The sequence below is a fragment of the Kogia breviceps genome, chromosome 1, assembly GCF_026419965.1.
Source record: "Kogia breviceps isolate mKogBre1 chromosome 1, mKogBre1 haplotype 1, whole genome shotgun sequence".
NCBI lineage: Eukaryota > Metazoa > Chordata > Mammalia > Artiodactyla > Physeteridae > Kogia > Kogia breviceps.
The window spans coordinates 59,859,313-59,869,569 of NC_081310.1; the positions used below are offsets into that span (position 1 = coordinate 59,859,313).

General features: G+C 50.6%; 1 protein-coding gene across 1 annotated transcript; it reads left to right on the top strand.

The window, feature by feature from the left end:
• The first annotated feature begins 6,841 nt into the window (after positions 1-6,841).
• On the top strand, positions 6,842-9,604 carry RD3 (RD3 regulator of GUCY2D). Its single transcript, XM_059076342.2, has 2 exons — positions 6,842-7,137; positions 9,269-9,604. Exons 1-2 carry the CDS (start codon positions 6,842-6,844, stop codon positions 9,558-9,560), a joined length of 588 nt encoding a protein of 195 aa, XP_058932325.1. The 3' UTR covers positions 9,561-9,604.
• Positions 9,605-10,257: the final 653 nt, after the last annotated feature.

Here is a 10,257-nt window from a genome sequence, read left to right on the forward strand (position 1 = left end):
TGAGGGGCAAGTCAAACCTACCAGATAGAATGAATCGCGAAGGCTTCCTGCAGAAAATGAGTTCTGAGCTAGCTTTTTTCCAACTTTTAAATTACGAATTGCTCAAAAATGCAATAAAGTTGGAAGAATAGTGCAATAAACATCCATAAATACCCCCGGGCAAAATGATTGTTAATATTTTGCCATTTTTGCCCCGTCTAGATGCATGTGTATGCATATACACGCAACATTTTCTGAATGATCAGATGTAAGACTTTGAAGACATCGTGACACTTTAGCCAGCAAGACGTCAGCATCGCCTCCCAAAATTGGGCTATTTGTCAAGATTCCCCTATCACCATAATACCATTTTTATACCCAAGAAAATCAACACTCATTCCCTAACATACAGCTCATATTCATATTTCCCCAAATGTCCTAATTTTTTAAAAATAAGGATTCAATCAATGTTCATGTATTGGAGGCAGATTGTAGGTACTGTTGCCTGAATGGGAAGGTCCTGGAGTCACCATGGCCAGGAGATAAGCAGGAGTGAGGGGCCTTAGCTAAACTGAGGAGTGTGGCTCTGCCACAAGGGTTAATCCAACGCAAGGGAAAGGCAGAATCCGACCGTGCAAAGCACCCAGAGGAGACCACCCAACAGCAGTTTTGATGAACCTTCTGGGCATCTTCAGTCTTAATTAGACCACACACCCCCATCAGGTGCTTCCCAACACAGACTCACATGGCCTCACTTAGGTCCTGAGGAAGTCCTGGGATAAGCCAACCACCTCTGGCGTCATCTGGCCCACCTGCCTCTCTGTCCCTGTGTCCCTCCCTCCTTCTCTCCCCGCCTTCATCTCCCCCTCCCTCCTTGGCCCTTAAGAACTTAATCAGACCTGCTGAAGAGGCTCCGTGAGAACAGCTGGCACCAGAGACAGAAATAGCTCGGGCAGAAACCTCGTCTCTGTCAAAGCCTCCAGCCAAGGCTGGGAGGCAGGGATAGGGGGAAGGAGACATCTCAAACACCACACCCCCATCCGGCCCCTGTGAGAGCCTACCTCCCCGGACCAGAGAAGCTCAGAGCCTACAGAGCCCAGGATTCAGGTGGGATCACCGCCCCAGGCTCTACCATCTGTCGTGGGCTGGGCACCCATCTCAGAGGCTGGCTCGGGTGAAGAGCACAGCCTTGATGAAAAATAAAATAAAATAAAATGAAATAAAATAAAATAAAGTAAAATAAAATAAAAAGAGGCCGCCTCCCACCCCCGGCTGAGCTCTGGCTTCCCCCACCTGCAGGGAGGAGGAGTCTGGGGTATTACAGAGATGTGCCCACCCTGAGGTCACTTGCCCTCCAGGTCAGGTCTTAGGTGCTGAGATCCAGAACTCCTTGCCCAGACAGTCACCGGCCCACTTCCAGAGCCAGAGCAGGCCACCTCCCTGGGCCCGGTCTCCTGAGGGTGGATGATATCACCGTGGGAGCAATGCTAGGGCTGAGGGGGCCAAAGAGACACCGTTGGTAGGGGTGTGGGTGGGCCCTGGACATGAAGCTGGGGCACCCTCTGCATATTTGCAAGGCCCCTCATGGTGTGACTAGAGAGAGGGGACAGGCTAAGGACTGGTAGCTGACTCAACACACACCTCCACGTACCAGCGAAGAACCCTTTGGCATCCAAGAATTCTCAGCTTGAATCAGACCCTCCCAGTTGTTACAAAGGTGTATTCAACAAGAAAGGAAGCAGAAGGTATTTTATTGAATAGTTTGTTAGCTTACTTTGTAACTTAACGAATATTTAAATATATGGTACGTGAGCCTCCATCTGCAGCACTGCTCCAGGTCCCTTGCACATGTGAGCCGTGGGCCTACTACTCAAGCCAGTGCTCCCCGCCAGGGCTGGAGTGGATGTTAGGACGCCAAGTTTCCTAGAGACAAGAGTTGTCTTCAGGCCTCCCACTTCCTCTTGCTTCTATATTTCTCCCAGCTTCAGGAAGACCCTCCAATACCAAACCATTCTCTTGCTGCCTCCTTTCAGCTTAAATGCAATTCCAGACTAAGAAGAAATAAAGGTCCTTAAGGAGGGCAGCACTTGACCCAAAGATGAATCCCTCAAAATGGGCTTAGAAAGGGTGAGAAATTTTGGAATGGGAAGGGATTGCCTAGGTAGATTTCTGGCCCAGCTGCAAACACACACCCCCACCCCGCCACCCCCGCCCAGAGCAAGGACTAAAGCACCACATGGCAACATTATCCTCACTCTGGTATTTATCCAAACAAGTTAGAAAATAAGTATCACTCCGTTTATTTATGGATGTTCATTGAGCACTTGCTATAGGCCAGACCCTGTGCCTAGTGCTGGGGCCTGGGTAGGACGCTGCTCAAGACCTGGTTCCTTGCTCCGGCTGGAGAGGGAGATGGGCACACAGGCAATCGTGGTTCACTGTGGCTGTGCCATGACGGGGTGAGCACAGAGCAACCTGGGAGCCTGGTCAGGGAGGATTGGGAAGTCTCCTAAAGGAAGCAGAGTAGGAGCTAAGAGCTGAGCTAGGATTTATTCAGTAATTGAGGAGACCGAAAGTGTTCTAGGGATGTGCAAAGGCCTGAAAGCAAGAGAGAGCCGGGTGCATTAGGGGAATGGAGGGTGGGGTGCGAGAGCGCGTTGGGGGAGGACTGGGGGAGGGGAAGTTTGTTGAGAGGTGAAGCTGAAGACATAAACAGGATCCACGTGATAAAGGGCCTTGAAGCCACTTAAGGGGTCTGAGTCTAATCTTGGAGATAATCGGGAATCATTGAAAGCCTTTAAGCATCCCAGGGCTTAAATATAGGATGATGTGAAGATGTTCACAGGCCCCAGACGCCTTTACTATTGAAGGCCTTGCTTCACATCACATCAAACATTATCAAATGAACCCACATTACAGTTATTTTTTAATAAAAAAGTTGAAAGGAGTTTTATAACTCGGATTTGGAATTACTATTAATTTATTAATTTCAAGTTTATAGATTTCTATTTTTAAGCCAATGACACTTTGGGGGGGTAGGGGGCAGCTGTATAGGGGGCCCTTATACAGCTCACAGATCCCATGCACTGTGTTATGGTATCAAATGAAAACAAAATAGTGACATGATCAGTTTTATGATTTAGAAAGATCACACTGCAGAAAATAGAGTGGAAATTGCTGTTTAATGGGTGTAGGATTTCAGTTTTGCAAGGTGTCAAACTTGCAGAGTTCTACTGCACAACAACAAACGCATTGTTAACACTACTGTACTGCACACTTAAAAATGCTTCTGATAGTAAGTTTTACGGTGTTTATTTTTTTCACCATAGTGAAAAGAAAATAGAGTGGAGATTGGATTGGGAGGATTAGCCCTGGGTTTCCAGTTAGAAGGCAGCTGTAATATATCTGGCAGATGGTCAACGCTTGAAATAATGAAGGGAGAAAGAGTGAACAGATTTGGGAGAATCAATAGGAATTGGATAGAGGATTTGACAGATGAGGCAAAGGGACATGACAGGGATGGTGCATCAGTTTGGTCAACTAAGCTATGCCCCCCACCAAGCTGGCAACCTGGGAGAAGCAGCAGCCAATGGGGAGGGAGATGGGGAGCTTGAGTTGAAATGCAAGTGGAACGTACAAGGGGAGGTGTCCAGGAGGCATGTGGAGACCCTGACCTGTAGCTTGGAGGACAACTGGGTTATGGATTTTGATTTGGGAACTCTCAACATTCAGGTAGTAATAGGAAACATGAGAAAGGATGAGGGTCATTAAAATGAGGAGACCACCTCTGACAGAGCCCCAGCGAACAGCCACAACTCAAGGAAGGCCGGGGTATGGCACTCACACAAGTTCCGAGACGGTGGCTCCAGGAGGTGAATCAAGGTGGCCGGTAGACCAAGGAGTGTGACCCCATGGCTAAGTCACAGGGCTGCCCAAGGCCCCCATCAGGTATTCACAAGATCTTGGTGGCATCTCCAGGTGTCGGGGAGAATGTGGAGCTATGAGGGCCAGAGGAGAGATTGTCTTTCCCTTGACCCCTGACAAATGCTCTCTTATTTGGGGTAGGTCAGAGCCATGGGGCTTGCTCTTTGATCATGCATTCATTCACTCATTCATTTGGCATTTATTAGGAACCTACTGCCCTATGTACCCAGCACCAGGGATGGAAGGGTGAATGAAGCACAGTCCCTGCCTACATAGGACACACAGTGTCAGGGGAGATAGTTAGTCACACTCCATAAAGTATTCCTGGTGCTATGAAAAATGCCTGTGCCGAGCTCAGTCAGGGTTCAAGGTAGAGAGTAGTCACATCTACCTGTGAGGTGGGAGTATCAGAAAAGTCTTCAGAGGGGAGTTGACCCTAAAACTAAATGTCTAGGCTAAGGAGGGGCACTGACCAAGGCATGGAGCTATGAAATGGCCCAGCATAGTCAGGAGCCCCTGCTGAGACCATGAGCCATATTTTGAGATGCCGTCAGTGGAGCTCAATGAACACCTGAAATGACATCATTCACTCTTTTGGTGTCAAGCAACCACCTGACCTGTGTTCTTTTAAAAATACAAACGGTCCGGGAAAAACAACATATTCAGTTACAACATCTCTCTGCCTGATTGATCGGATCCCTTGGCCTTAGGCACAGGTTCCTGGGGCTCAGGGCTCTCAGGACGAGACAGAGCCCACCTCCATCTCCCAACCCCTTCTCCACACTATTGCCCAAATACATTACTCTGGACACATGAAGCAGTGAAGGCTGAGAAGAAAAGGTCCTAATTGCCCCTGACCCCAATAGCAGAGTCTGATGGTCTGTCCTTCCCTCCCAACCTCGCAGAAAGGAGTCGGGGTATAATCTGAGGCCTCCATTGGTGATATGCTCAGACTAAGTGGAGGATGAACCTTATTAGATTTTCTAAGTACCATGGTTGCTAAGGAAGCTGGTTGTTTTCAAGTCTCCATGTGTAAGTCGGAAGCTTGATTTGTGCCACTCCAGAAGGCTACTGCTACCTCATAATAATTTTCGCATTTGTATCTGATTCTCCAGCATTAACAATTCATTTCTCTGGGCTAAGCAGCATGGGTGCAGGGTGGTGGGAGAGCTGCCTAAAAATACATATGCCCCCAGGAGGTGACACATGCCTCATGACCATGTTGTTGAGACTGAGTTCATTGAATCTCTTTTCTCTGCAACTGGAGGGTCTAGGCAGGAAGAGGACCATTGGCTCATGGAAGGGGGAGCTGCTTGAAGCGGGGAAGGGTATAGGAGGGGGAGGTGGACCACCGCAAAGACCCACTTCAGGTTTTAGCCCAGGAATGGAGCTTGCCTTCACTGTTGTCAGAGGCACAAACCCGCTTCCGGCAGGCAGCAGGGCATGCCTGAGATGGCAGTCCATTCACTTGCTCACCTGTTCATCCATCCATCCATCCATTCATTCACTCATTCTTTCATCTAGTCAATCAGTCATTCACCAAACCTGTACTGAGCAAGACCCTGTGGGAATACTATGATGAGTTAGGACCCCTGCGGTCACACCTGATGCTTCTTGCACACGTCTCACCTTGTACCATGGCTGGATCCTCCACCTGGGACATCTCCATGTGCGTGTGTCTGAAGCCTGCACTTACCCATCAGCCTTCTTTCATCCACAAAGCCTTCTAGGACCCCTTTCATCATCCAGAGTCACTCCTTCCCCTCCCCCACCCCAACAATACTGACTCTATGCTTCGCCAGTCACATTTCTTTCTTTCCACTGATGTTATGGTTTCTACACATCAAGTCTTGTGTCTGCTGTAGAGCAGGGTCCAGACATGATTTCATGTTTTGTGTTTCTCCACAGATACATACACTGTGCTTAATTCATACTTCTGATTGATGTATGATGAACAAATGAATGAATGAATGGTGACTAAGTTGTGTCATTTATAGGATAATATCCTAAGCTTCCTTCAGCACCAGGTTGGGGACATTTAGAAACTTAGGGTGTTTTCCTGTCATGTTGATACAGGATGTAGGCATATGTTCTGAGTGTGTGTGTGTGTGTGTGTGTGTGTGTGTGTGTGTGTGTGTGCATGCGTGTATGTATTTCCCCTTAAATCATAGAGATAAGATTATGCTCAGCCATACAATATTGTTAAAAGGTAAACTGAGGCATATTAAAAATTTTTTTATGAGTTTATTTGAGCAAAAAAATCTATTTGAATTGGGCAGCATCCAATCTAGCATATATCAAGGAGCTGTGAGGAGCTGTACAAAATGAGACAGTTTTATAGGCAGAAGGGAGTGAAAACAAGGACATTATACTGGGCAAAAAAAAGCAGGTTGGTTGTCGCTTTCCTTTAGGGGATGGCAGTGGTCTATCAGGCAGATTACTTACCTAGTGCTGATCAGGTGATTCCTGATTGACTGGTTTAAGATTCCATTTCTGGAAGAGCCGCAACTGTAATTAAGTCTTGGTTTAGTGATGTGGGGCTTAGCATAAGTGACTCCATTTTGGGCCTGTTGTCTTGTTTTTAACAGTTTGTTTCCGTCTTTGTTTGGAGTTAGCAAGGATTCAGGAGTCTCAATCATCTGGATGCTTTACGGATTTTTATAACCATGAAATTATCTTACTTTTATGTGGTGCTTGGAACTTCCCAAGTTTATTCACAACTGCTTCTCACAGCAAGATTACCTTGTCTTACAGAATTAGAAATGACTGCTCAGAGAGGTTAAATGACTTACTTGAGGCCACCCAGCTGTGAGGGGGGAGCAGTCTTCTCGCTCGGGTCTCAGCTCTCCTCCCTCCCCCTTGTTCTCCCCACCCTGAGTGACAGAGGGGCCCAAGGAAGACATACTCCTGCCCTGTCTCAGCAGGGCCTGGGGGGGCCATGTCCCACATCCCATGGCTCCAGTGGAACGAGGCTCCGCCACGGCTGTCGTCTCGGAGTCCGGCTGAGATGGTGCCGGAGACGCTCATGGTGGAGCTGGAGGGGCAGATGCGAGAGGCTGAGAGGCAACAGTGGGGGCGCAGCAACGCCGCCCGGAAGATCCACACTGGAGTGGACTACAGCTGGCTGGCCAGCGCGCCCCGGCCCACCTACGACCTCAGCCCCGGGGAGAGGCTGCAACTAGAGGGCGTCTGCGCCAAGATCCACCCATCCTACTGTGGGCCCGCCATCCTCAGGTAACTCCTGGCACTGGGACAGGGACCAGCGGTTGGGCTGCAGGCTCCAGGGAGGGTGGCAGCAGTGACAGGGGCCTGAGGCTACCAGGACTGGAGCCTGGGGCCTGGATGGGCCAGGTATCTGTTAAAAGGAGCAAGGCAGGGGGAAGAATCTGAAAGAGGCCATGGAAGGCCAGGCCAGGGCTCAGGGCTCAGAGGGAGGTGGGAGGCAGCTCCCAGAGGCACATGAGGATTTTTTGTTTTTGTTTTTGTTTGCAGAAAAGAACTCAGGTTTATTTGCAGTAGAAACCGTGGTCTAAAAAACAAACCTACTGGTAAATGTACAGTCTATGTTCTGTTTGGGGTCACCACTAGCTGCAGAACCCCCAGATCCCTGACCTGCATGCCTCGGGCCCCTAAGTGTTCACAGCTAATCTCAGGCCCCAGGTCCGAAGCCCCGCCAGAGGGTGTCCCATCTCCTGCCAAAACACCCACATCCCAGCCTGTGCCCAGCCCGCCTCCCCTCCTGCTTCCCACAGTGCAAAAAATAACCAAACCAATATAAGTTTCCCAAACAAAAACAACATGTGAGTTTTGATAGGAGAGAACCCCACGCCTTCTCGCTTTCTGTCCTCCCTCCCTGGACTGTTACCATCCTGGTTGTAATGTGGCTGGCTCCCTCTCTTTCACCAGTTCATCTTCCATATTACCTTCTGAGAGAGGTTTCCCCATATAAGGTCTCCAAAATTGGTTTCTCAATTATCCTATTTCACACTAGCTTGTCTAAGGAATGTGTGTGTGTGTGTGCGCGCGCGTGTGTGTGCGAGTGCTTGTGAGTGAAGGTTTCAGAGCCCTAGGGCACTGGACATTTAGAGCTTGAGTATAGTCATGTTCTTGCATATCAGTGTAACCTTAGTAAAGCTGTGACCTACATGGTCCAGTCTCAGTTGGATGCGTGCTGAAATCAAGGAAGCAGAGTCCAAGAGCCAAAAGTAATCTCAAAGCTAAAGTTCTTTACCTGCATTTCTTGAACACTAGTAAAGGAATACAGATCCACAGTAAAACATCTTAAAGTCCCCCTTAGTATCCCCAAATCTTCCCTCACCCATCTCTTTAACCGACAGATGCATCTATTGCACATCTTCTTCTTCAAAATCCCCCTTAAAAACTCCTCCTTCTTCAGTCCTATTCATACTCCTTTGGGTTTTGTAGTCTTATATCACACCCCACTTCTTCTTCCAGGCTGGGAATCTTACCCTCCCCCATTTTTCTTATTCTGCACCATGGAAGACCCCCAATGTATCTAGTTCCAGAAGCACCCTGGGGACAGGGGTGGGGATGGTCATGGGAGTGGTGCTGAGAGAATCTAGGCTGGCAAAGCAACCAAACCTCATACATGAGGGGGAGGCTGGGCATGCTTATATGATGATTGTCGCATCACATTTCCTGTCTCACTGCTGAAAGGTCTGAGAAGTCCTGATTCAATGTGGTGGAGGAAATTAGGTATCGCACGGACTTGCTAGCTATCCTTCATTCTGGAGCTCCAAGCCAGAAACATTTTTGGCAAAGGAAACAGCTTGGCATCCAGGAGAACCTGGGGCCACACTCCTGGCTGCAACACAGACAAGGGAAGTAGCAGGGAGCCCGGTGTGCGTGGCCAAACAGCTCACCCTCACCCAGGAGGTGGCGGGAAGCTATAGAAGGAATATCACAGGGCAGTGACATACTCGGACATACATTTCAGAGAGATCATGCTGGCCAGTGAGGGCAGAACGGTGGGAGAGTGTTAGCCAGAAAAGTCCCAGAGAGCAGTGGGCGTCCGTCGCAACTACTGCATCGATAACCCGAGGTGAGTGCCAGGATCTTTACAGATGTTAGCGCATTAAACCTCACAAAAAGGTAGCTATGATGACCCCAGTTTACAGACGAGGAAGCTGAGTCTCAAGGAGTCTCATGGAGGCCAGAAGTGGAAGAGCTGGAACTCCGGATGGGCTGGAGCACGAGGGGGGTGGGGAGGGTTCTGATCCACTTCACAGGAAGTGGGGAAGGGGAGGGAACAGGAGTTGTCCACGGGGGTGTCCAGGGACGCCCGTGGGGTGAGACACCGGCCACGTGCCACGCTCCCTCTTCTTCTCCCCGCCTCCGCACCCAGGTTCCGGCAGCTGATGGCAGAGCAGGAGCCCGAGGTGCAGGAGGTGTCCCGGCTCTTCCGCTCGGTGCTACAGGAAGTCCTGGAGAGGATGAAGCAGGAGGAGGCGGCGCACAAGCTGACCCGGCAGTGGAGCCTGCGGCCCCGCGGCAGCCTGGCCACCTTCAGGAGCCGCGCGCGCATCACGCCCTTCGCCAGCGACATCCGCACCATCTCCCAGGACGTGGAGCGGGACGCGCCGCCGCCGCCCCGGACCTGGAGCATGCCCGAGTTCCGCGCACAAAAAGAGGACTGACCCCCGCCTCTCCTGCCCGGGAGCAGAGCCACCTCTGGGGAGTGGGGGGGGTGCGGGGCATGATAAGCCGGGGTCATCCTGGGTCCTGCAACCTCCCCATCGCCCTGCCCCTGATGCGGGGCCAGAGACCGCCCCGTCCCGGGACACTCCCTCAAGATGGAGCAACCCCTCCCCGCCCGCCCTCTCCCACGGACCACGAGGCCTAGACTCAGGGCTTGGAGCTGCAGCAACAATCTCCTGCTCCCCTGCACCAGTCGGCTGGAGTGGACCCTTCCCCGCCCCGCAGAGATTCAGGGCTTGGGCAGACAGACCACCACCCGCTCCCCATCTTCGGCTTCTGTCTGGAATGGGAAGACTTGTCCTGCCTTTTGCCAAATCATGAGTTCTTACCCCAACTTAGGGATGTCCCATTCACCCCCTCTCCCTGGGTAATGATGAGGGACCTGTTGGCTGGTGTCCATTCTCTGCTGGTGACTGGTCTGTCTCAGCGCCGCAGGTGGGTCACAGCCTGGTGGATGGGCAGAGCTGAAAGGGATCACAGGTCCACTCTCCTCAACTAGTGAATGAGGAAACTGAGGCTCAGAGAGGGTCAGGCTTCTGCCACCATTGACTGCAGCCAGATCCCCATGGGTGGTGAGACTGTTCCCATACATGTAAGTCTCTGCTCCTGAGTCCTTGAGTCCTGGGCTCTGATGGG